Below are 27,343 nucleotides of genomic sequence, written 5' to 3'. Positions count from 1 at the left end.
ATTTCTGAATTCAAACTCTTTTCAGTTTGAAGTTGTTCAGTTGCAAGCTCTTTCAATCATCTTGTGTTACGTAACACTCAAATGGCCATGTGAAGGAAAAGACCAGCTTAAATTGAGCACCAAAATATTTTAATCTAATTAGTGGAGCAAACCTGCAGCTCCCTGTGATTCAGTTAGTCCGGGGAGAAAAAGGAACAGAGGTTGCACTGTTGTTCATACTTATCGAATTAAAAACAAACCAAATTTCCACAAAAATAAAGAATAAATGCACAGTTGAAGATAACCAAATGATTTGCATTCGTTCTTTGCACAGTTTTCATTTTTCTTAAGTGCTAAACACAGTAATACATCGTGCACACGCTTTCTCTGCAGACAAACAGGCATCCTTTAGCAGCACACCCAGCGCGCCAGTAAGGGAATCGACACAAGAGCAACCAAACAGAGAATTTTACAGAGAATAAACCTTGTGGCACAGCAACTTTGGATTTGTGGCACACCACTTAGGAAACAGCTTTAAAAACAAACAAACCAGAAGAAGCCTTAGGCTATGCGACACTGTAAAAAAAAAAAAAAAAAAAAAAAAGAACAAAAAAAGAAAGAAAGAAAGAAAGAAAGTATAAATAAAAAATTAGAAAAAGCTCTGAAATAACTGCCTGGGACACATGTGTGTAAACCTGCATGTGCTAAGCTTTGCAATCATCTTGATGTCATAGATTACCTTCTCTGCATTTAAAATAAAGGAAATCCAGTACAATAAGTTATAAATATCATCTGATTTTCATATAGGAGTGACTGGAGTTACTTTTTTCAATTTCACAGTATATTATGAACAAATTTTTACAGCATAACCAGTTGACACGTGGATCAAATGTTATCATTAGAGCAAATAAGTTATACATTACACAGGGATGGGCTCCACTTGACACGGCGAACAAACGCAACTAATCCCTTAAACTTTCAAGAGATTAAAAAATATATTTTTTTGATTTCCTGGTCTGTTTTCGTATGACTGTGCATGGTGTGAATGGATACTAGAGTTGTGCTCAACTGCATAATCTACTGTATATGTGATTTGTGTGAATTTAAAAATATCTGTGGATGCAATCCGAGTGTCCGTGCATGTTACAGCTTTGGTTACATCAGAAATGATCTGGTTGTTGCTCGGGGTCTAAATGCCTTTCAATCTTCTGTCATTCTCTTATGCATAAGATGATTGATCAGGTTAGGCTGAATCAATTCAACATCCACTTGAAAAACGAATGCACCTTTTTTTGTTGTTACTTACAATGTAACCAATTATTAGAAAATCAAATGCTAAAAAACTCAAGTAGAAGTTTGTTGTTGTTCGATACATTTGTGTGTAAATGTGTTGGAGATATGTTATGTAATACTGCAAAGTCATGCGTGGACTAAACTAAGCGCTTTCAGTACATGATTAGATTAACTTTATTGGAGGAGGTCAGGGTGAAGTAGCCGCTGAGCAGAAAGAACAAAACAGTCTTTGACCAAAAACAGTCTGAGACGCTCCTGGCCCGAGGTACGGTGCTTCACAAAGAGGCATTAAAAAGGCTACGGTCACATCCACTTTTTTCTTTCATATAAACTAGTATGCTTTCACATGAAATGTTCTCTCACGATGCAAAAGCAGCTGCAGCAGGTAAAATATAAGTTAAGCTCAGTGATGGTTCAGTTATCTGTAGTAATATGAGGAAACAGTGGCTCAGCTATAATTACTTATTGAGCTCCTCCATGAATACTGGAAACAGAGTACACTGACAGAAGCGTGCTACTTCTGTATTTTTCTTTTCATCGACATTTAAATAAAGCACTCTGAGGAGTCATAAAGGAACCACAACTAGATGTTACGAACTGCCACTGCTGCACTGAAACTTGTCTTCTGATGGCAACATGGCGGCGTAATGCTCGTCTCGGCTGGGGAGTGGGAAAAGGGGATGATCCTGCACGTGTGGTGAGAAAGGCAGTTCGAATAGCCCACGGCGGCCTCAAACACACGGGAAAGTCTTCCACCCTGGCTCGATCTGAAGCATCCAGGCCTTAAGCACATAGTGAAAGCAATCGGCCTCATCTGGATCTCAATGCCGGAAGTCTACGACGGAGCTCTCTCTGTCAATGCACTGAGCTTCTGCAGCTTGTTTAAATGGAGCCGAGACATTAGAGTGGAGATCAGCACAGTGCTTTGTTCGTGGTACCACAGCAGCAGGTTTTAACTTCTCAAAGCCATTAAAGAGACTGAGACAGTGGCAAGCCACTTCTCATCCCCCCCATCTCATCTTTGCTTGAGCCACCGTGTTAAGGCAGGTGTCCTACTGAGAGCTGGCCTCCATGGCCATGCTTGGCAGCTTCTCAAGCTGCTCTGCCCTCTGTCGCATCAGTTCCAGACCAAATTCTATCCCCAGTCCTGGCATTTGCAGCTGCGGGAGCTCTACTGCTCCACCAGGTTGTAATTTTAAATCTTCAGCGTCACTGATGGCGTCAGTACACTCCCTTAACACTTGTTCACCCTGCGGTTCATCCATGTCCTCCGTTTCCACTGAGCTGCGGTCAGGAGGCGCCTCCTCACAGTTCATGGGTGAGGCCAGTTTCTGGTGGTTGGTTAGGGGAACAGCTGTGACGTCAGGGGCACAGGTGGAACAGCGGTACAGTTGAGTAGAGGGCTGGATCAAGTTAGGTGGTACAACTGCAGGGCTGGAAAGAGACTGCAGACTCGATGTGGAAGCAAAATTCGTTCCAGGCGGATCTATGCATATGGAAGGGACAGTGCAGTGGCGGGAAGGGTTAAGGCGGTGGGGACGGCCTCCTGTTGGACGGTCACAGCGCCGCCCTTGCGGTAGACGCATGCAGTCCTTACAGGACTGATAGGAGGGCTTCACTTTTAAAGGGTTTCCTGTGCTACCACTGTCCTAAATGGAGAAAAATTGAACAAAATGCAGCATATGGTCAGTCACATGAAAACTAAATATGTTCACTTTACAACATTTACCTCTACGACAAATAGATGTTTAAAATTGCAACTTAAAGACTTTATCTTTCAACTAAAAATGTTTTTTTTTTTTTAAACTCACATCAAAAGCTGCAGGACAGCTGCGCTTGGCTGCTAGGCGGTTACTGTTGTTGGTGTTCAGGTTGGCTAACCCTAACCGGCTTTCCTCGCTCCTCTCATCCTCCTCCCCCATTTTCTTCCCCTCTGAATTTCCAGGCATTTGAGCCAAAGCTGCCATCTCAGCTTCCTCTTTCTTAGCTTCTTCTTCATCCTCTTCTTCCAAAGTACTGAACTCGAGCCTCAGCCTCATGTCCTCGAGGGGATCAAGGCGTCCACAGGTCTGGGCTGCGGTGCCCTCACCAGGCAGGGCTAAATGGGCCATGGGGAAACCCTCGTCCTCCAGCAGGGCATCTCTCTCTACATCTTCAATCTCAATAAAAACTCTTTCCATACCGAGCAGAGGGGGTCCCCGAACTGGAGTGGAAGGCTCACTGTCAAGTGCGGAGTCTGACAAACGTCTAAAGTAATAATTATAGTTAAGAGAGTCTAGAGGTTCCATCTCCAGACCCATACCCCTACAGGGAGATGCCCCGCAGCCTCCCCAGGCTTCCTCTTCTCTGAGTGTTTCCCCTCCACCGGCACAATGGCCTGAGGCTTGCAAATCATCCGATCCCTCCTCATCTGCTCCAGGCCTCCATAGCTTGTTGTGACGCTGTTTGCTGCAAAGGTGAATTAGGCTTTAAATGTGACTAGAATAACTAAAACCACACAGAGTTATAATCTCTTAATTAGCTTCATGAAACACAGTGGTTCCATCTGTTGGCTCTGCAAAGTGCAAACCTTAGTGAAAGCATAGACCTGCTTACCTGGCATCTAGAATTCCCTCATACTCTGCCAGCTGTCTCATGAAGCCGGCGTTTGGCTGAGCTATACTCCGTTTCTGCTTGACAAAGTTGTAGGCTTTCTCCAGAGACCAGCCATACTCCTTCATTGCATAGGCAATAACAGTAGAGGCAGACCGGCTCACCCCCATCTTACAGTGCACCAGGCACTTGGAATTATTCTTCCTATTGGATCAAGAGAAAAGAAAAAATCACTCTCACCCCATTTTATGAATCTAGACAACAGTAGCAAGCCCCCTCCCACCCCCAAGATGACTGGTTTGTTTTGCTCTCACTTGGCTTTGACGATAAAGTTGTAAGTGTCATTCCAGTGGGCCAGCAGGTCAGTGGCATCCTCGTCGTACACTCGGACATTGTGGTAAGAAAACAAGCCTGGGAAAAAGTTGTCGATCTCTCTGGTAACGTTCAGAATAAAACCCACTCTGCAAAAAAACCCATCATGTTAATATTTACTCCTCTGCCCACAGACCTTTATCATAGTAGGAAAAAACAAAACAAAAAAGATCAGTGAGTCCTGAAAGAGCTCACCCACAACCAGGTCTTGATTTGCTGTGACAAATAGCAAAGATTAGATTTGACAAAAAGGCTCCATTCTACTTAGAAAAAGTCTTTCGTGTGTCCAAAGTCTCTTCTCTCTTTCTTCTTCTTGCACTTTCTTCTTTGAGCAGTTATTTTTCTATGTGGTGTTTGAGCATGAACCATATTGTTCATATAGACTGGATATAAAAACTGGATGTAGCCTTCAGGTCAGATACAAATGCTATAAACCTGCATTACTTGCTAATGGCCAGCAGGAGGTGCCTCCTCTGGTTGCAAAAAGTAGTCATGCTGTATTTTCTATGGGCTACAAGGGAGGTCTTTTACTCTGTTAATGTATGATATCAGTAAACACTTTCCTGATGGGTCTAAATTCTTACTACTGAATACAACATGTTAATTGTGTAAATTGTGGTGCAATGTAGAGAAATAACAGTAAGGTGTAGGGTATAGCACCCTTGTGACTGACAGATCTCTACCACAAGAGAACTCTCCTTCAGTTTCTCAGCCAGATCCTGGCCTCAGTTGTGATGTTTGGTCTTTAAACACCAAGACAGCCATGGCCACAAAGCTCAAATCCAAACTACATTAAGTAATGCATGACGCCAATATTCATAATCTATATGCAATCTATGGTTATTACTAAAGCTCTGCATATTTTCATACTTAACTTCAAGCACAAAGTTAAGTCAAGCACTTAAATTTGGTCTGATTTTAACAGACTTTGCAATTATATGTCTATAGGAATAACAAGAGACACATAAATGAGAATTAGACAAGTGGGATTAAACCAAGAAAAATAGGTTAGATTCTTTGGTTAGTGTTAAGCTCTCAGCTCACCCACACTCACGTAGCTCTTCCAGGTTGGAAGCGTTCCACTCAGAGCCCTAGAGAGGAAGAAAGGCCGAAACTTACACAGAATAACTGTATTTAAACCAACTATATACCACAGTGAAAGAGTATTTGGCTATCAGTATGGAGGGCGGGTATACAGAATTCTAAATTATACTACAAGATGCAAACAACTCACCAAATAGACATGGTCAAAGATAAGTGTAGCCTTGTCCATCTGACCGAGGATCAAAAGCATCTCGTTGTCTATAAACTCCTTGTATTCTTTGAGGTTACAGTTCATATGCTGCTCCAGCTCGTTACGGATCTGAGGATGAGGAATTAACATGAACCCCCACTTTCTTAAAAACATGGTTTCCAAATGCATTACCAACCACAGGTTAAGCATTGGTACCTTTATTTAATATTGTAAAGGTTCTACAAACAAAAGGTCCCTGGTTCATCCCAGGAGGCAAATCCCTTAGTGTAAAAAGTGTAAAAGTGTAAAAATCTGACAAATAAAACACGTAGTGCTGCCTGCTCTGGGAAAATAGTTTTTTAATTTTTATTTAGCAAAAATGCAAAAAAACAAACAAAAAACTTGTTTTGTGCTGAAGAGATTAAAATAAGGCCTTTTGCCTGAATGCATAAAAACAAAGATCGGCAGTGACTAGTTATTGAGGAAAACACACTTAAACTTTTATAGACAGCTAATTTGAATCTTTAATTAGTGTATTCTTTCCTAAAACGTGAAAATAAAAGAAAATTTAGACCATTCCTTGCCCGTTGAATGACAAATACTGATTCGGCACGTACCTCCTTTGAGGTGATGTTTTCCAAGTCTTGAAACATCATGATGTTGCGTAGTTTGGCTTTAATGGCACATTCAGTTCTCTCTCGCTCAGTTGGCCTGCACATAATGAGTCAATGCATCAGTGCTGTGGTCTGAATGAAAATTTGCATAACAGTGTTTCCCACTGATGAAGACAAAGGCCAGAAACAGAAGAACAGCAGCTCGTGTCCAAAGCATATAAATTTACGACTAAAGACACACGGCGCAGGCACGTTTGATCTATGATCTGTTTGGCTGCATGAGATCTGTTTAAATCTTCTTTGAAAAATACAGGATAATTAATTAGTACTGCATGACTTAAAAGATGTGCCCGTTTTTCCTTCATTACATGAGGTGAGTTGCTATGCTGGGTACTCACTGGTCGACGAACATGGTGGGAGAATCAGACCGGGTGCTCTCCAGGTCGGTCATAGCATTCCACTCATTGATGCAGCTTTGCTCGGAGGTGATGCAGCTCTCGTAGAAGGCCATCCATGTGAGAGCAATGCCCCCTGGGAAGTAGTTGAACCGGCGGGACACCTCGCATGCCTTATGGAGGACCTGCAGGGCGGACCTGCAGGAACATGACGCAAACTTTTAACTGCTAAAGATCCCCATTGAACAGAAGGGAAACCTGCACATTATTGGTAATTTTGTCAGCTGACCAGAAGGTGGCATGTGAACGCTCACATACACAGAGTGTGGTAGGAGTGTCATCAGTGGAAAACAGACTCAAATATATAAAAGGTAAAGTATCTAAACAAGATGTATCCAGAAGATTTTGGTAGCCATCAACAAGCTTCTGACATAATTCTGAGTGAATATTTGACCATCAAGACGTACAAGAATTGGTTCATTTAAATTGGTCGGTTTTAAGCGTAATCCGCTGCTTTCTTCATTCCAAAACCAGTTTTGAGCTGTGTTTTGAATCATTATCCTGTTATAACACCTAGTTAACTGTGTCTAAGTTTCAAATGTCTAGCTGCTGATTCAAGATTGAAGTTGATTAAACCTTGAATGAAGTTGAGGAATTGGGAGGTAGTCGTCCTCCTTCATTATTTCATCCACACTGTGCAACATAACAGTAGCACTGGCAGACCAGAACACGATGCTGCCACCACCATGGTTGACAGCTGCAGTGTTCATGGCAAGATTGAGGTTTGATGGTTCCTGGGTTGTTCCTGAACATCCTAATCAATTTCCTCTCATCTGAGGGTGACAGTTTGGGTCTTCTTCTACACTGCGGCAAAGCAATGCCACATCTGAATAACTTGTACTTATGTACAGTTGTTTGAACTAATGATCCTAAAATCTGCAGATGTTTAACAATGGCTTCAACAGACTTGTGTAAATTCACAATTTTCCTTCTTAGATCTTCACAGAGTTCTTTGAAGTTCTTCATTGCTTATATTTGATATTTGTTGATATGTGTGCACCTAATTTCCAAGAAATCCTTAAAAGTCCCAAAATTCCCATGACATCCATGCCTGTGATGAGTGTATGTAAATGTCTGAGCACAACTGTAACAGACCTTCACAACTTGCACAAAGACACGAACCGTATCCTCCAAGTTAACACAAACAAATGTACACATTTTTAACTGATTTTAAATTCAATTCCCAATCACTTTGGCAAAAATGTTGGGTAACGGCGTATTAACACAACCCCACTTCTAGACAGACATGAAGAACTCACCACATGGCCTGCACAGACACAGGCTTGAAGACATGTGACCGCCCTGCTGTGCTCACACTGAAGCCTCTAGTGAAGAAGAAGAAAAGCCGGAGAAGGAGATTAGTTTGGACTGAGGTGAAGAGTAATGAGGGGGATGTAAACACAGACTGGACAGGGCTCGTCCATGGGGTCTATTCAGGACACCAAACAGTGGAACATTCCTCCAGCTTACAGAGGCAGGGACAATGTTAACAGGTCAGCAAGAACTGTTATCACACAGAGGAAAAAAAAAAATCTGTGTAACTCCCTCCACTGCCACTGGTGGGCACTAAAGCCTAAAGAATAGGCTCGAAATGAGCCTCGCTAGAAAACCCTTGTCTCACATTTTGAAGTGATCAGAATGAAAACATCCATTAGTGTTTTTGTTCTCTGCATGTGGCAAAGTGAAACTTACCCATCTCCATCTAAATGTATGTTGGTATCGCTCCACAGCGGCAGCACCATCCCAATAGAGCAATTCTTACTGTAGATCACAACAACATGAGGTTAACAAATCTCATTAAAACAGGTAAAATGTGCACGTGCAGAGAGACTAATTACCTGTCCTTATCTGTAAAGTCCATACCCAGGACGACGTTTTCCTCTGTATCTTGGTGGCCAGTGGTGTAGATAACCACCATATAGCGCACTCGATCTGTCCAGCTGCTTTCTAACCGCACAGCCTGCACGACAAAAGGAGAGACTGCAAAACACTGCGTCTGGACTCTACAGCAGTACTGCTGGATAACAATAAAATGTGGCCACATTCTGGATTTATTCTGCAGATTTGATTGGGTAAAAACCCCAGCTCTTTTCAAAAACGAAACTTTTTTGCAAGCTCAGGAACAACATCTGTGTTTTTACATATGTTTGCAATCCCAGGTGTTTGGCCTATTCCTGCTCTTCTATTATTTTTTGTTTCATGGATGGATGGATCTGCCATCACAACAATGATCTACACGCCAGTTCTTTACCGTTTCTCTTCCTTAAGAATAGCTTCTTGACAGCCACCACTGAGACCATTTGTAATGAGGCGGTAGTGAACAGTACATGACACTACAAGTTTTTGGCTAATAGCTCTGTGGGAATCACCTTGTTAACACAAACATACACATTTAAGCCTGTCAAACTGTGTTATCCATGACATTTTTCATAGATGCATAGATTCTAAACAAATTGGAACATATTATGTACTTTCTATAAAAGATTTCTCTGAAAATGATCAGGTGTAATGACTGGACTAAAAGTGAATGGAAAAGCAGCCAGTGTCCAAAGATAACCCTTGAAAGACCTTCAGAAAGCCTGGAGAACTTTTGAAGCTAAATATAAAGACAGGTTATTGGGCTCAAGACTTTTGCACATTACTATAAAAACACTCAGTTAACTAGTGGAGCAGGTCTTTACTTTTAAGTCTCTGATTTCATCTTTGCTGAATCAAATAAATGAAATGAACGCTTCCAGCAACAAAAACAAAGCAACACATGGCAACATGTTTGTACTGACCAGCTTAATGCGATCTTCAGACCGGAGAATCTTAAACATGACCTGCAGATGTTGAGGCAAATCACCTGAAAGTGAAACGCAGACTGTGAAATGATTCAACAACAATGCCTTTAACATAATTCACATTTTTCCTCACGTGGGAACTGATTAAACTGCGTTTTGCATGCCAGACTGGCTGAAGGTCAGCGTCACAGTGTTGTCGTCTGATATGGACAGGATTTTGCTTGGTTACCATGGCAAAGAAGTGGATTTCATGCTTCTGTATGTTTATTTGCATAAAATATAACAACTGAAACTAACAATAATGAGCTGACAGACATACTGAAGATCGCACTAACAATATAGATAATATACACTTTAATCAGACATGAGCTTTAGAGACGTGATTTCTGGACTTTCCGAAGGTCAACTACAAACTGACCATTCAGCTTTTTCTATTGTTTTCTTCAGTGGGAGGAAAATTTTGCACATTTCTCACAATGAAGATAAATCCAAATCGTTTAACCTCCCAGCTGTGCTGAAGTAAATATTTAGCAGAGGTTTTTACAAACTGACTTGACCTTTCCTGCCCTTGCCCACAATTTTATAGACACACACAAAAAAAACCCAAAGAGTGTTAGTGAAAGAGACTGGCAGAGAGACAAGCACGAATGGCAGTCACTGATAGAGCTGAATGGCAACCTCACAGTTTCAGTCTGTTAGGTTCATATTTCAACAGTTTTTAAACACATTTCCAAAGATTTTAAACATAAATTACATAAAGGATTGTTTTGAACTATGGAGCATGCAGACATTATTAGGTGAGTCTAATAATTAAACGGTGAAGCTGGAAATGAGCACAAGCACACAGTTTGAGACTTGATCGTTCTTCCCCCAAAGGGACGGAGTTTGTAATCGACTGTTTGCTTGTCTGTCTGTCGGTCTGTTTGTTAGCAGTCTAGCATCCACAGTTTTCAAGATATCATTTTCTAATTCTGTGTGATGGCAGATGCCAACAACAGCTGATTTAACTTTGGTTAAAGCAGGTAAAGGTCACCCCAAATGTGAAAATCAGTAAAAACTTTATGCCACTCACGATTGTTTTCATGGATCGTCTTCAAATTTCACAACAATATTCTACAGCTTGGGGGACATGAGTACCTAGGCAGCTAAGCATTTCCCCTCAACCTTATTGTTAGTGCCCAGTCAAATTTTATCATCCTTAAAGGCTATTTTTTTTGCCTCTTTTAGATAGTATAGCAATGTGAAGACAGAAAACTGGGGAGAAAGAGAGGGAGAAAACACTCTGGTCATGCCGCATGTGGACACGCTCACCCACTGAGCTAAAGTGGCGCCCACCCAAAAACTATCAAAGGAACTGTATTGAGTAATATATCTCATGAAAGAGCATGCAGAGAGCTGTACAATGCCGCTTTTATATTTTCAATACCACACCCTACAACATTACAACAACGCCATAAAGTTTAGCAACTGGTTCAGTCACAACCGCATTATTATAGCTTAAAGTCTGAAGTTTTTACAGTTTATAAAGGCCAAACGTTTCAGCCTATTCTGCTCCAATCAAAGATAATAAAAATAATACATTTTTAGGGCCTTTGACAAAGAAAAATGTCAAAGGCCCTGACCTTTGACCTTGCAGCAGGTCATAGGTCAAAGGTCAGGGCCACACGAATTGGGAAAAAGCTTCATTTTCCATTGAACCAAACTTTCATTTTTTATTGGGGGACATCAGCACTTACTTTGTTTTTTCTTTAAAACAATATAAGGTTGTTTTTCCATACAACATTATATGACACAAAAAGATTAATATACTGCACTAGATTTCCATAGTAACAATGCTGGCGTCATCATAAAAACATCAAAGTTTTAGCATAACGCTTGGCCTTATGGGGGAGTTGTGCCCTCTGAGTGCTCTTGTATGAAACAGTCTATGTAAGCCTGGCGTTGAACTGCAGGGCTCTTCGGGTCAGACCGAATTATGTGATGCTTCAGACTAAACACAAACAAAACCCACAAACACGGAGAAAAGACTCGGCAAATACACATTTGCTTTTGTCTGGGGTCTTGTTTGTGCAGTGAACATAGGTAAAAGAGAAAAAACACAAAGCTTTGTGTGTTTTTGCGTGACTCTGTTCCCACCTGCATGTTTGTGGTGGGTCGGGGTCTTTGGTCCTTGCGTGCTGCCACCTTGCTGGAGGAAGAGGGCGGCTCCTTTGACCATGAAGAAGCTCTCGCTGAGGCTGAAAAGTAGATGTGCAAAAGGAATTCAGTGATGCTGATGCCTGGACACAACTACACTTTGGCCATAAGCAGCCAAATTTGTCATTCTATACCCTAAAATCCAACCACAAGAAATACTGAACTTTCATCAAATGGCAGCAAGTTGGGCTGCATGGTAGCGCTCACAGCTAACCAGCTCACGTATGCCAAGCTAAAAGTCACAAAGAACGGACTGCCTCGTGGAAAATCTGTTGAGCTGCAATAAGTTTAAATAATCTCACTTCCTTGAAAAACATCACATCTGTTGTACTTTAACTCCATTCTCAGTCTTTATTATTATTATTATTATTATTATTATTATTATTATTATTATGGACTGAAATAGAAAAAGAAAATGGCATCTCCTCCAGTATTTTATCATGAAGGATTTAATCACGAAGTGAAGAAAGTGAATTCAAACAGCAAAATAAGAGCAGAAGAAGAGAATTCCCTCCACAGCGTGCATAAATTCCCACCCTGGATCCAGAAGGACGTCACGATTTGGATAACTCAGTTATTTTCTGGAGAACTACAAAATGATATCTGACAGTTTCTCATATTTTACTCTGATATGCATTTGTGAAGATGTATTATATAAACAAATCTTCAGGCGAACCATGCAGTCTGCCTTTACAAACATTTGTAAAAGAAAAGGTTGTTCTAAAGAGGTCACTGAATTCCAGCGTGTTACTGTAACACGATGCCGCTGTTGCAACAAGTCAGTTTGTGGATTTTTTTTAATCCACTACTGACTGTAAGTTGAGCAACTCAGCCAATGAAGTGGCAGACCACAAACCCTTGAAGAGCAGGGTCACTGAGTCCTGATGCATGAAAGTCTGCTGACTCAACATCTGCAGAGAAACCTCCTCGGGCATTAACATCAGCACAGAAACGTGCTGCGCCAGGAGCTTCATCGCATGGGCTACGGTGTTCGAGCAGCTGGACCAGTACCTTTGTCCAAAATGGCGTAAATTAAGTTTTTTTTTTGGCTTTGTCTACAATGGTAAAAGAATCCTTTCAAAATTTCCTGAATTCACAGCAGCAAACACACCAACCCCAAAAGTTAATTCCCCCTCACACCGGGCCAAACTCCACCTCTGTTTCAATCTTGCTAACAACAGACTGACAACCTCAAACAATCACATAGCCTCACTGGCAGATGTAACTAAACTAAACCAACAGCCTTTAGAATCAAATGAAAACAAACAAACAAGAAAACATTTTCTAAAATTCAGCTCTGACATTACTTTGGCGCCATCAGCTGATTTAAACCGATGCAGTTCAGCTTGAAAACACACTTTAAACTTTGTCTTAGTAAGAATAACAAATAGCAGTTATAAATCAGAAAAGACAATGTCAAAAATTGTCAGCGTACTTTCAAAATATAAACATAAATGTAAACATTTGGTGATAAGGTTGTTAAACTAAAATTGTTAAAGCTGAAAAATAAAACTTCATAAAATTCAACCCTAACTGTGCACACAATGAGCCATTATTCTGAAAAGACTTCTTTTTTTGCTCTATACAATATCCTGTACTCTGAAATGACGTCCTTACGGTCCTCATTTCATTACAAAATCCTGAAGTCCAAAGTGATTCTGTTTACTAAAAAAAAACAATGATTTGGCTTTAACTGACTGACCTGCTGTACCTCCTGTAAACAGGTGAGTGCAGATACTCCATTGTGTTGCACATTTGGCCAAATTTAAGCTGAAGTCACACACCAGTAACGTATGAAAGGCCTGTCGGGACACAGCACACAGCGTGAGCAGGTACTTCTCTTATTTAGTCCTGTTTGGATCACTGAGCAGGACGGATGGCTCATCTGGGACTGAAAGTCAGCAGAGTCCTGATCCAGCACATTTAACAGCCCTTAGTTTTAACAGTAATGGTGACCAGACTCCACTTGATTGGGTTTGTTGACCTTTATGCACCTCACACACACTCAGCTATCTACATGCACTCAAACGTTCAGACTTCCTCTGCTCGGCCCACCTGTGCTGAATGAAGCACTCCTGGGTCATGACTTTGTTATGAAGGCTGCACTAAGCAGGAGGAGAGCTTCAGCGTATTTTCTCACACAGAACAGTGTGTAGCTTTGTTCGACCACGGTCTCATTCCTCTCTTGACCAAAAACACACAAAGCCTGGTATGACTGAGTGGGGCCATCACAAGGCCTTTTGTTTCAGCTCCACTGTAACGTGCTATCATTAATCCTCTTCAACTGTATGTAGAAGACGAATGAGATGAAGTCACGGAGGATTTAGCTTTAAAAAAAAAAACAGAATCCCTGAACAAATTCACACCGTGACCGGGTAAAGGACTGAGCACGAAGAAAAACCCAATTCTCAACCATCAGAATAAGACTTAGGATGTAGATTTTAAAGCCGCTTGCTTCTCCTACAAATGTTTTCATGACTTTAAAGTAAAAGAGCTCACATATTCTATACTGCCACTGTTTGCAGATTGTTGCTAATACGGATCTAGTATACAGAATGATCTTGTTTGTGCTGCTGTGAAGACTTACATGCGGCAGATCTCCGTCCGAGTCCAAGTAGCTTTCTCCACAAAGTGAGGCAGCACGGTGAGCATGTCTTTATTTGAGGATTTTATGACCAGAAGCATCTTCTCTCAGTCAAAACGCCCCACTCCCCCTCCCTCTTATTAACATCTACCTCTGCACAGCGTGTTTGGGTTGAACCTGCCTGTCCTTCCTCTCTTCCCCTTTCAGCTTTCTTTCCATCCCAAACCCTGAAACCTCCGGATCTGTGCCGCCGGGTTCCGTTCAGATTTGGCTCCCTCGTCTCCTCTTTCACAGTTCGTGATTCAGCAATCGGCTCTCCGTATGCAACGCCCGGCCACAATACCATCATTCATTCCAGGGAGGGGAGGGCGCACGGGGGGGGGGGGGGGGGGGGGTTGTTACTTGGCGTCAGTCTCAAGTTTGACATGCAGAATTCTAAATTAAGACTACACGCTGATGATACGACCGTTTCAACTCTGACAAACCCACACGCACAAACACGAGCACAAAGGCAGTCTGTGCCAAAGCTTTGCTGACACAAGTCATGATTTTTGTGACGTCAAGTTGATTAAAGAAAAGCCTCGTGACTGAGCGGGGACAGCGGTTTATGCGCTCTGTTATGCAACGGAGTGCGAGAAACATTTTTTAAAGCCTTGTCAAGTTAAATCAACTGTTCGTCCAGCAGATTTTTCTCCTTGACAGCTCTGAGAAACCGGGGCCAAAAATCAAACATAAGTATGTGACTCATTATGACTCACAGGCCACCAGGGAATAAAAAAAATCAAATAAAGACATTAATGTATAAAATTTAATAGCATTAATTTTCCTGGTTCAGCTTATTTACTTTTATTTAAATCGTTTCCATTAAAGACACACACAAAAAAACTATTAGATGCATTCATTTTGCCACTAATGTATTCATGCATTACTGCATCATCTTGCCGCTGCAGTGATACTTTTTTGTGTTTAAATAGTTCGCCATGATGGATGGAAAATCTGTGATATACAATTGAAATACGTAGAAAAAAGGATTTTCAGCTTGTTAACAAATTATTCAGTAAGGTCATAAGTCACACGCTGAGTATGCATGGCATGTGGGAATTCTTTCCTCCCTCTTTTTATTAATTCATCTTCAGGAACGCTTTTGCATTGCGCTTACTGCAGATATTCCCACTGCAGGCCTGATGAAAATACTATTAAATACAATAATTATCATTCATCTTTTAAAACCTTCCTTTTTCACTCTCTTTTTTGAAAGTATACATGTTTTTTTTAATGTTTACTATCCATACCGACAAACCCTTCCTGACATCTAGTATATTATCTATTGCACAGAAGCATTTGGCAGAAATAGTCAAATTCAGCAGGCACCTATTAAAAAAAACTAAAGATACACTAAACATACCCAAATTCCGATCAGACCTGTTTACTTCCTGCGTTTCTGTGCAGTCCAATTTTGATCTCTAAAATATTTTTCAAAACAGGCATACAAAGTATTTCACATGTGACTAAAGTGCACCTATAATGCTTCTCCTTACATCTTTTACAGTAATATAATCGCCATGGTGGAGGCTGCTCATGTCACCAAAGGTCAGCGTATATGCAAGTAAACACTCCTGGCTCTTTATGATGTCAAACGGGACTTCCTTATATGGCCATATCAGACAAATAGCCTGGCTTGTACACAGAAACCCCATCCACCCACTTCATACCTTCTGTTTGTGAGAGGGAGCCAATAGGAAAAAAGCTGGCTTAAGGACAAGGTGACCTTAAAGGGAGAGGTGCTAGAGCAGCTTGTTTCAGGCAGTGGAGGTGAATGTACGAATGCAAGTACATAATGAAGCTGAACGTTAGCCACTCTTTATCCTGTCAGCTTCCTGGGACAAAGCTGAGATGCTGACTTCCATCATTACAGCTGTTAAGTCAGTGTCAGGTTTGCTGCCTTGTATGTACTCTATTTCACGTAGTGCAAATGCATCTGAAGTGAACTATCCTGAGCCCGATTCTCCTTTAATTGGTCCAAAAACAAAGAAACTTATGTGCTGTATTACAATTTCAGATCTCATTATAACAACAGTATGATATGGGGATGATCGTGGCTCAAGAGTTGTGAGTTCGCCTTGTAATCGGAAGGTTGCCGGTTCGAGCCCCGGCTTGGACAGTCTCGGTCGTTGTGTCCTTGGGCAAGACACTTCACCCGTTGCCTACTGGTGGTGGTCAGAGGGCCCGGTGGCGCCAGTGTCCGGCAGCCTCGCCTCTGTCAGTGCGCCCCAGGGCAGCTGTGGCTACAATGTAGCTTGCCATCATCAGTGTGTGAATGTGTGTGTGAATGGGTGGATGACTGGCGCTTTGGGGTCCTTAGGGACTAGAAAAGCACTATATAAATACAGGCCATTTACCATTTACCATATGCATTGTTGTTCAGAAAACAAGACCACTATAAGAAACGCAATACTTTTGTATTCTGCTATAAATGTCGTCTCTAGAGAGCTTCAAATATGTTAAAAAAACCTAAAAAAAGTGTCTTACCTCTGATTATTTTTCCTCTCATCATCGCTTCCGAAATCCTGAAAGACAAGTAAAAAGAGCGAATCTGAAACAGCATGCAATATATTTATACTAAAAAAAAATAAAAACTGTGATGATCATGAACAGTGGAACAGTGGGAAAGGAACAGAACTATTTCATAACAAGGATAAAGTTAAGAGTGCTTTGCATTAATAGAAATGCAGGCACCAAACACACATGGACCACACGCTTGAGTATCCTGCTAAACATATCACACAACTACAACTGAGAGGATTTTACATTTTTTGTTCGAAATTTCTGAATTTTTGGCTGCAGTTGCTCTTAAATAAGTTGAACGTCTCAAGGACCATGCAGAGATGGACGAAAGAATGCCTGCGCCACCTGCTGGCCAACTCTCTGCAGCCTGGTGAACTAATCTGTTATGAAGTTGCAAAGAGCTGACAGCTCAATCCTTAGGACACCTTCAAATTTCAGGAATAAAAAACGAAAAACTAATTCAGACATCGCTCGCACACACACACACACACACACACACACACACACACACACACACACACACACACACACACACACACACACACACACACACACACACACACCTCCTTCCTGCCGGCTGACTCTAGCAGAATAGTGATGGTGAGATGAAGCACCCACCTATCTTCAAAGCAAGGCTTGTCACTGCTTATTTTTGTGCCTCAGCCTACTTCTGAGCGCATAATCCACTTTCCTGAAAACCCAGAAAGTGGCGCACGAGCACAGATGTTAGGATTTCACGTGGATAAAAACGTCCAACAGTGCTCCATCTCTAACCGACGCCCCTGCTTTCACAGGTGGAGGTTTAATGCCTCCAACTCCACTAAGTCAGCATCACTTCTCCACGCAACCCGACTAGAACCAACAACCCTTCTTCCTGCTATGTAACTTGGAAACAAGGAGCACGGAGCTTATCGGTTTGTCTGCGTGGTGCTGCGCGGGATTTGACGTCTCGGTGAGGGCCAAGCGCATTTTCACGGTGCAGTTATGGATCTGAGCTATTCTGAAATTTCTAGAAGTTCGCAAAAACACTTGGCTCGCTCTCCCCACATTTAAGGACCTCCTTCCCAAATTGGTGGCCGCACTACTCGCAAATAAAAACCTCGGCAACACCGAGACCTGCGAATGTTTGTGCAGCAGCAAAACGAGCACTTTGTGTCTTGACAGCTAAATCCGACAGCCCCCCTCCGTTTCCTCCTCCGTCCCCTCCCCCTCTGCAGGATTTTTGTTTACAAATCCCCTGCCACAGTAGCCACAAACAACTCCCTGTTGTAACAATATATCAAGTTTGCAGCACACAAGCGCACACATTTGGACACACGCACTATGACGGAAACCAGGTTAACCCTTTCCTGCAGGATATCAAACGCAAACGCCACCCAACCTGTTTTACACACTCCCGTGGGCGCATTCTTGGCGTCTTCCCCCTCACACACACAAAGACCCAGCCCCCCGGCATTTCCACTCACCTCCCCCGCACTGCTGTTGGTCGTGCTAGCCGACGATGCAGCACTGGGGGTGGGAGAGCGCTGCAGTGTCACCAGAGCCATGGTCAGTGAGCTGCAGGAGAGGAGAGGAGAAGGGAAGGGAGGGGAGGGGAGGAGGAGCGCCTATCCGGGAAGATGCGCCGCTGAGATTGTCGCTGTCACCGGGGAGAAAATGCCTAGTCAGACTCTCATCCAGCAGCAGCACCTGACTCCACTGCCCCGGCCGTGCTCCCTTTCGGTCCTGCTCCGTGCGTCCTCTGCGGTTACCGGAGTCCTCATGGGCGGAAAGTGAGAGAAGAGAGAGTTCCTGGGTTTTCGTTCCGCGCCAGCAGCAGCAGACTCTGTGATTTCTTCGCTGGTGTGCAGACAGACAAACAAAAACACAGCGCAGGTTGCAAGCGGGGCAGAAATGACATGCAGCTTTGCCGGATGCCTGTGATTGGCTGGCCTAGTTCGCGTGTGCGCTGTCATTGGGCCAATGTTGTCAAGGTGACAGGCCAGACTAGGAACTCCCAAAAACAAATATTCACGATATTTAATGATAATTATAAAAATGTGCTCACGTTATGAAACATAGTGTTTGTGAGAGGACGTTTTTAAGACAACAAAAACCGATTAATTTTATATTTATTATATAATATTTATAGATGAAAATATTACAGAAAACCTTTCTGCATTCATTGGTAAGAAAATGTACCAAAATAATACATAAAAATGAATATTAATTTTATAAAATGTCAAGTAAATTAATGCTTAATTTTTCATAATTTTTGTCAAAAAAATGCACATGTTTACCATTTATTTTTTAAAAACTACAAATATGTATACATTTTTATTCCCCCCCATTTCTCACTGCAAATAATGAAGTGTATTTCCCTCATTTGCATACTGATGCAACAAAAGTATAAAAAAAATCTATAAGAAAAAAAATGTAGATGCTAGGTTTTAGAAAGCGGGAAGTAAAGGATAAAGTATGTCTAAATAAATACATTTAAATATGAATCAATTAAATATAAACTTGAAACAGATACTAGGTACAAATGAAATGTATGGCTTTTTATACATACAATGTCATATTACCCATTTATGGAGTTGTTTATGTAGATTTATTTTTAGCTGTTTTTGTCCTCCACATCACCCCAGACTACAACTAAAAATGGGCTCAAAAGAATTTTACTTTTTAGAATAATTGTTAACTAATTAGAGTTGCAACACGATTATTTTCACTGCCGATTTAATTATTATTATTTTTTAAAGACAATCCTATATCTAAGACTGCTGACATACACGTTTTTAAATTTGCTCAATGTGCCTCCTTTAAATAATTAATCTTTTATAAAGATCACAACTGTGAGCAACTAGAACTTGTGAGGAAGAAAGCATCCTTTTACATTCTACTTTACACACAAATAAATACAAAGAGCAAATCTGAACCCACACTGAGTAAAGCCATAGACCTCCTGTATCGGCAGCATGGGGACAAGCCATTAATATTTCCAGAATGTCCCTCTGTTGCCTCTTATGGCCTGAGTGGAAGACTGAGTAAACAAACCAGTCCAACAAGTGTTCTTCCGCTCTCATTAGGCCAAGCCTCAATTGTCACTCCCCGTCTGTAACGAGAGTCCCCCCTGCTGTTCTTCACCCATCGTTGCGCAGATGAGTCTACCCATAAACTGACAACCAACGTAACTGCAGGAGACCAGAAGGTGGGAGAACAGGTTTTACACTTTCTTTTTTATTATATTCCTGCCTCATCCGTCACTGGTCCGCTGAGCCCGTTGTATTATCTGACTCTCTGGTGGTGGAGGTCGTCTGCCCTGCAGTCTCCTGGTCGAGACTGGACTCCTGCAGATTCCTTCCCAATGTCTCGATGGGCAGGAGCCAAGATGCAACGCCAGCCAGCAGAGAGCAGCTGCAATACACCGACAGAGTCAAATACACAGACGTCCTGAGCAACACCTAGAACCAAAACACAAAAAGTGAGAGGCCAAACAGAGAAAAACACACCTCTTAAATAATAAAGAGCCTGACTGGACTAATTTAAATCTACCACAAGTCACAATATTGTCAAACTATCATATAGTTTATGACATTCTTTAAATAATCATTGACAACAATGTTGGTTTTTGAACTCTAGTAAAACCATGGAGAAAATTCCAAAACTTGGGTGTGTCGAAATGACACAGATGCAGATTCACAAACATGTAAGCAATGCATTACGTAATCCCACCTCACACAGTTTCACTGATTATTTTTCTTGGATACTTGTTTTTAGCCCTCAGTGATATAGATACTGTCTTTTGGTGAGTAACAGTAAGAGCAGACATTTCAATTCACAGTTTAATTTAAGAGGCCTATTGTAATGCTTTTAATATCCAATATGAGGTATGGAAATTATCGCTGCCACGCTGGATGCCAAATAATATTATTCAGCAGAGTTGAAAACGGGTCCCACTGATTCAAAATTTAGAATAACCGGACATACACTTGCTTGTACTGGGTTTGACCTTCTTTTGCTTTAACATTCTTCAGAGATTTTGGCACGTGCATGACGCAGTTGCTGCAGATTTGGCAGCATCTACATCCATAATGTGAATCTCACATCCAAAAAGGTGCTGAGGTCATTTGAGTACATTGCGCTCAATGTCATGTTTAAGGAGCCAGTTTGAGATGATGAGCTTTGTAACATGGTGGTGACATTACCCAGCTGGAAGGAGCTATCAGAAGACGGCAGTGTGGTCATAAAGGGATGGAAATGGTCAGTTGTAACAAATGGTTTGTTCTGTTTGTTAAACAAGAACACCCATTTGCATCAACCTCGTCCATAGCTATTACACACTTAATCAAACAAACCACAACACAAGAAGATAAAACAAGTAGGTTCCTCTTATACAGACAGCACCAACAACTATGCCACGGTCAAGTCACTTAAATCATGTTTCTTCTCCATTGTGAAGCTTGGTTTGAACTTTAACAGGCCATCTGGACCATGTCTACATGCCTACATGTCACATGATTAGCTGATTAGACATTTATGCCAATAAATAGTTGAATAGGTTTACTTAACAACATGGCCATTGTATGTATGCATTGTACTATTGCTGTTACATGTAATAGAGAACCTAACATCTTAGACCTTTAAAAAAAAAAAGAATTTCATTTAGGAGATAGATTTGGACAAAATTTACCGAAAACGTTTTATTAGCTTGTTCAAAAACACAAAAACAGGAGACTGCTTCATACCTGTGCCACAAAGGGTGTAATCAGGGCACCCAACCTGGCCATGGCACTTGACGTTCCCATTGCTAAAGCTCTGTTTTCTGTAGGGAACACCTAAACAAAAGAAAGAAAAGTCAGTGAGTACAGTTTGTCCAATTTGACCTGTCTGAAAAAAGAAACAAACAAACAAAATCTGCTAAATTGAAAAGTGATACGTACTTCTGGTGTGTAAACAAAAACAACTTGGTATCCACCAGAGATGAAGGCTCTGGCAATGAAGATGAAGATGGTAAGGGCTATCCTGGATTAATTTAAAAAAAAAAAAAAAAAAAAAAAAAAAAAAAGAGTTACAAATCAGCCTGGGTGTTTTAATGTCAAGCATGTTTGGGTTAGCTGCTGTCGTACTATGATATTAAAAAACAAACGTACCTCCCAATGCAAGCGTATAACGGTAGAATACACAAGGAAAACATGAGGAAACACAGTGCCATGCTTTTCTTCCTGCCGATATAGTCCACTAGTAGAAGGACGACTAAAAAACCTAAAAGCAACATCAAAAAAAAAAAAAAAAGATCAACGACTGCACTCAACACTGAAAGATGGAGTCATTCTCTTAAAGAGCACTTTTTTTGTATCTCGTTCTCTTTATTCTGAGAATGTACATGTTTGTATGCTATACTCTGCCCACCTTCAAATCACTGAAAAACGTCAAAGCATTGTCTTTAGTAGGCTTTATCAGTATGTAGACTGCGTATTGAAGATTGTCTTTGAGGTCTGAAAAGTGATATTGAATTGTTTAAGCATGCATTCTGTATAATGGCCAGCAGGGGATGCCTCCTGTAGTTGCAAACAGACTTATAGTTGCATGGAAATCTAGAGGGAATCAGGGCAAGGGACTCTTACTGTATCCACAGTCAACACTTTCCTGATGACTTTGTGGGCTCAAACGCTAGCTTCACGTCTTTTAATCATACAGGATACTTTTTTTATGTGGGCGGTGCCTAACAGCGACGTTGCCGTTGAAGACTACAGGGTACGGTCGAGACTGCTTTTACCGCCATTTTTATGATATATCAGTCCAGGATCTCAGAGATTCACAGATTATACAGAGGGAGATGTTGCAGCCGTTTGAAAAGATTGCCCAGTGTTCAGTGTTCCTCAGTTTCTCACTCCTCTCTTCACATTCAGTTTCAAAACACCAATACGGGGACAGAGAAAATGCCCATCTTGAAGCTTCACAATGGGACTTCCCTAAGAAATGAGTGATGTCATAGTAGGTTCATCTATCTTTAATACATACTCTTGTGGATTTAGAAAAAGTAGAATAAGGATGAACCACTCCCATGTGGTGTCTGGAAGCGAGAATAATCGCTGTCTCTGTCTAAGTCCTCACAATGAACATAACAGTGCAACAGTCTTTTTCAAAAAGACAAAATTATTATTTTGTGTGGCCGAACTAGACTTCACAACCTGCCTAAACTGATGTTATGCCCAGTAAATATAGTGAAGCGCGTATGCATGCCCATCCCCATCACTCTTGAGGGTGTCGTGTTGTGTCTCATTTCTAACTATAATTATTTATGAAGCCACACAATTCAGCTGCTCCTAAATTTCAGCTGTCTTTTTTTTATTTTTTTTATTTGTACCTGAAGTCTAAAATCACTTCTGTAATAAATGCTCATGCTTCCAGCTGATTAACTGTTAAGCTCTTGCAGCTCAGAGCCACTAATCAATACACTGCATGTTGATCTGGACATGAACAAAAGGAAAGGTGCACGCCCACAATTAAACACGGATTAAAAAACATACATTTCTTTATCAAAGTTTAAAAGAAAAGAGTATTACAGGGACATTTTGAAAACCAGTAATAGTTTTCAAATTCACTGTTTGTTTGCCACTTTTTCACAGTATAACTACTATTAAGTTGATGGGAAATTACCAAAAACAAATTGGACATTTTCTCTATGTCAGCTGTCAGACTTTCAACTTAACTGCACACCACGCCTCTGACAGACTGCAAGCAGCGAGTATTTTACCTGGGAACTCAGCCAAGGTCGTCCATAAAAGGTCTTTGTAGTCGGCTGACGTTAAATATCTACATTCAAGACTGCAGTCTGGCTCAATCTTGGCTCCTTGGGTCACTATAAGGAAGCATTTGGGATTTGTTGTAATTCAACAATTGAAAACATTAAAAGCAGCTCTGCACAAAGGAAGCTGTAAACATACTCGCGCACAAATCTCCAGCTTGGAACAGCTCAGTTGTCAGCAGGATAATCCCGTAATAGGAGAAGGCATTGGAAAACCTATTGACAAAAGTAAAAAGATCATTTTTTTTAGAACATTAGTTCTGTGAGAAGTTGAAAATAAAGCATTTAATATGTCAATCAGGTACTACTGTTACTCCCCCTTGCATTAGGAATCACATCACAGTCCATCACAGGATTTTAAGTATCGTTCCTGGTTACCTGTATACAAGTCACTGTGGTAATGGTAAAGCTATAACTGCCACAACAACAACAAAAATCGAAAACTTGATAAAATAAGGCCACGATGCCGAGCTGGTAACCACTGATTTAAAAATGACTCCCTTTAAATAGAGAAGGCTTATCTTAGAGAGTGTGTCACTTAAGCTAACCATATAAACCACAGGAGCAGCGTGGTCTTCCAGTACTGAGGAGCAAAGAGATCTTTGAACCGTCCACGTTCATTCTGAGTAATTAAAGACAAAAATAGAAAGTAGACATTTTATTTTGAACATTTAAGCAGTGTATATATTTAGATTCATATCCAGAAAAAATTAAATCTCATCCCCACCTGATTATAAGCGATCAGCCTGCCTTGAGGCAGGGTCTTCCCATTCTCTTTAGCAATGCGCGTTAAGGTTGCCATGGCTTTTTCTCGTCTTCCCGACAGCACATCAAAACGAGGACTCTCCGGCAACCACTTTGCAACACAGAAAACTGAGCTGAGTTACTTTCAACTTTTTTTCTATTTTGGCGGACCTCTACCCATCGCAGCCATACTTACAAAGCAGAAGCAAACAAAGATTGCCAATGGTACTGTGGATAAGCCGAGCAGCCACCTCCAACCCAGATCAGGCATTACCATCAAGGCCAGGAGGACCTCAAACACAGCACCGATTGCCCAGAATGCCTGATGCAGACAAACAGTTAGGATGATATAGTGCAGTGCAGCTAATATTGTCAAAAGAGAGTTTATAAGACAATGACCGCAGTACCGCAATCAGCATAATGCAGATGCCTCTCGCCTTCATGGGAAGGAATTCTGAGTACAGCGTGACCCTAAAACAAGATTAAATCTTTATTTATGTTCATATTGTTTTCTTGGATATTGCTCATTGAGGAACTACTGATGTATCTTGTTATGCATGAAGGAAGAATCAAACTTACGACTGAGGAGCTCCTCCAATACCAAAGCCCACAAGGCTGCGCAGGAACAAGAGCCAGCCATATGCTGGAGCAAAGGCACTCAGCAGGCCGTAGTACAAAGTCCAGCACATACAAACTTTCAGACCCTGTTTAGCACAGACACATATACAGGAAATACATGAGATCATTTACAAACCTCATGAAATCATGTATGAGAATCATAGATGTGAGACTCACTACTTTTCTCCCGTACTTGTCGGCGACATTTCCCCAAATCGGTGAACTGATCCCCATCCCGATAAAAACCACCTGTTCCAACAAAAATAAATAAATAAATAAATAAATAGGTCATTGACTATGTTATATAATCAAAAATCTCTAGTGAAGCAATAAAAGGTAAACAGACTTTACCGATGTTATGAGTGCCACTTTATAGCTGGGGAGCCTCCACTCACAGTGCAGCTGGGGCCCCAAGATGCTGAGGATCATCATCTCCATGGCATCTGCTACCTGAGGGACAGCATCCAGTTAGAGATGTGCAGTATCTGCACGTTGATGAAGCTGTTTGGACTTATTTTAAGATTTATTACCCATGACAGTCCAGTGAGGAAAGAGATTTTCCACTGAAACTTTCCAAATCCGATTGCCTCCAATGCATCATCCACTGTAAAGGTTTCTGTTAATAAAACACATCGGTCACTGCATGATCAGTCTCAGAAACAAAACCTGGCATTAGCATGTTATTCAGTATAACACACTCAAAGGTCATTTTACATCTTGGACAGTGTGCTAAATTCACAAGGTTTTTTCAGCACCGTTAACACTTCATTGCCTTGTGAAAATATATAATAAAGAAATCAAATTTGATGCATAACAGATTAAAACAAAGCAGTTCTTCTGTTTTTATGTTTTAGGCCAGTTATAAACAGGACATGGCCAATATAAGATGAGTCTACTTTCATGTGTAATTAACCCATATCCACACACAACAATTAAAACAAAATAACAATTATATTGTACACACCTTCGGGTTTATTAGACCCAGAGGCGGATGAAGACTGCGTAGCCTCTGCGTCAAAATTTGAAGCTATGGTGCAAATCTCAGCGTCTGTGCCCTGGTCCTCATCAGTTTGACCCACAAAATCTGCATCACCCCTAAGTGCCATCACACAAGAAGAAGACATGAAAAAAAAGTTTGTCTTTCAGACATACCAAAGTTTGCCGTTAAATACATTTGCACTTAGCCCTGTGGCTCACACTCCGGTATGTAAACATAGCAGGTCCTTCCTTGAAACAGCCAAGACAACTTTGATGAGGTTACAAAAGCAAGAAAGCTCATATTTTTCGTGTTTTTCTCTTTACCACTGTTCAGAGTTTCTCCAGCGCTTGTAAGAGATCTTAGCTGTTTTGGGCCAGTTGTCCATTTTGTCGTCACGGAGAGCTGTGAGTTCCAGCTCATAGCGCACAGGTGATTTGCGGACAAACCTGCTGGAGCAGTCACTTCAAGTTTTCAAGGAGACACCCAATCAGAGAACAACACCCGCAGGGCGGAGAGGGGAGGGGTTAGAGCAGGAAGCAGAAGTGCCGTGTTGTCAAACTGGCTTCGGGTCAAAGAAGCGACCCCATTGGATTAAAATGAAGTACTATCACATAATTGATCAATATCTTTAAATAGATTGTCAAAGGAACCGGAAGAAATATTCCAAGACTTTAATGTCACCACGAAGTCTTATTTGTTGTTCTAAGCAGAATTTATTTAAAAAAAAAAGAAAAGGTATCGACCAGAACATATCTAGGAAATGAAAGTATCTTTTTGCATTTCAAGTTGATGCTATATCATCATTATGTGGTTGTTTTTTGTTTTTTTTTAAAGTTTCTATTTGTTTTGTTTTATTTGTTTTTTACTCTAGTGTAAACTGATCCCCTAGGAGCTTGACTCCAAGTTTCCTGATTGGTCTAAACTGAGCTGGTTAACCTGAGAGCAGGTTAGTTTGATGCTAATCTCACTCGGTGGTACAGACCGTTTATGGACAGATAGCAAAAAGAGCACATAGTTCTTTATGACATTATATATTAATGATAGGTTTTCTTTAAATAAATAACAAGTGATTATATGCAATACAATTTGTAATGTTGAAAGAAATGCTGATGTTATTGTATTGTGAGGTAAAATAAACACATTTTGGGAAACACTTAAGACAAAGCAACGATTTCCTGCTTGGATTAGATCCAGCTAATCTCAGATTTATACCAGAGAAATTAAAAAGTGCATCCCAGACAAGAGCTCGGTTCTCAGGAGTTCGTTCAAACGGCAAATTTTCTTATAAGTAATAATATAAAGAAAAATAAAACCACCGAGCCAGGCTTTTTCCTGTTACTGCAAATAATTACAGTGCACTACAATCAATCAAACACATAAACTTGAAAAATAAAGCTCATATAGCCTACTTATAGATTTTAATGTGGTCATCAAAATTTAAATTTGTGGTATTTAAGTATTAATATTATTATTATTATTATGAAAGAATAGGAGCTAAAAGCCAGGCAAAGACTTTCTTTGATTCAGCAAGAGGAAGGTGACATC

General features: G+C 41.0%; 2 protein-coding genes across 5 annotated transcripts; both read right to left on the bottom strand.

Moving 5' to 3' along the window:
- Positions 1–1,428: 1,428 nt before the first annotated feature.
- ssh1b (slingshot protein phosphatase 1b) lies at positions 1,429–18,556 on the bottom strand. 3 transcript variants are annotated; one of them, XM_026173836.1, is made up of 15 exons: positions 18,134–18,556; positions 16,632–16,669; positions 11,459–11,559; positions 9,320–9,384; positions 8,378–8,499; positions 8,232–8,300; positions 7,799–7,864; positions 6,483–6,677; positions 6,088–6,181; positions 5,471–5,599; positions 5,281–5,327; positions 4,179–4,325; positions 3,868–4,068; positions 3,084–3,720; positions 1,429–2,921 (listed from the first exon to the last, which is right to left on the bottom strand). In XM_026173836.1, exons 1-15 carry the CDS (start codon positions 18,212–18,214, stop codon positions 2,325–2,327), a joined length of 2,589 nt encoding a protein of 862 aa, XP_026029621.1. In that variant the 5' UTR covers positions 18,215–18,556; the 3' UTR covers positions 1,429–2,324. The 3 variants fall into 3 exon arrangements, with proteins under 3 accessions (XP_026029621.1, XP_026029623.1, XP_026029622.1); XM_026173838.1 differs by lacking the exon at positions 18,134–18,556 and adding an exon at positions 17,286–17,799; XM_026173837.1 differs by lacking the exons at positions 16,632–16,669; positions 18,134–18,556 and adding an exon at positions 14,106–14,971.
- Positions 18,557–18,973: 417 nt separating this feature from the next.
- Positions 18,974–26,323, bottom strand: svopb (SV2 related protein b). Of its 2 annotated transcripts, none has more exons than XM_026173853.1 (16): positions 26,122–26,323; positions 25,784–25,914; positions 25,350–25,435; positions 25,171–25,269; positions 24,997–25,068; positions 24,781–24,905; positions 24,609–24,672; positions 24,398–24,523; positions 24,185–24,313; positions 24,006–24,079; positions 23,597–23,673; positions 23,407–23,511; positions 21,800–21,911; positions 21,590–21,671; positions 21,395–21,484; positions 18,974–20,063 (listed from the first exon to the last, which is right to left on the bottom strand). In XM_026173853.1, the coding sequence occupies exons 1-16, from the start codon at positions 26,181–26,183 to the stop codon at positions 19,935–19,937; spliced, it is 1,563 nt and encodes a 520-aa protein (XP_026029638.1). In that variant the 5' UTR covers positions 26,184–26,323; the 3' UTR covers positions 18,974–19,934. The 2 variants fall into 2 exon arrangements, with proteins under 2 accessions (XP_026029638.1, XP_026029637.1); XM_026173852.1 differs by having other exon boundaries at positions 18,974–20,110; positions 26,122–26,322.
- Positions 26,324–27,343: the final 1,020 nt, after the last annotated feature.

This window comes from Astatotilapia calliptera, chromosome 7, assembly GCF_900246225.1.
Source record: "Astatotilapia calliptera chromosome 7, fAstCal1.2, whole genome shotgun sequence".
Classification (NCBI taxonomy): Eukaryota; Metazoa; Chordata; class Actinopteri; order Cichliformes; family Cichlidae; genus Astatotilapia; species Astatotilapia calliptera.
Note: the sequence above shows the minus strand (reverse complement) of the source record. Positions and strands in the feature narration are given on the sequence as shown.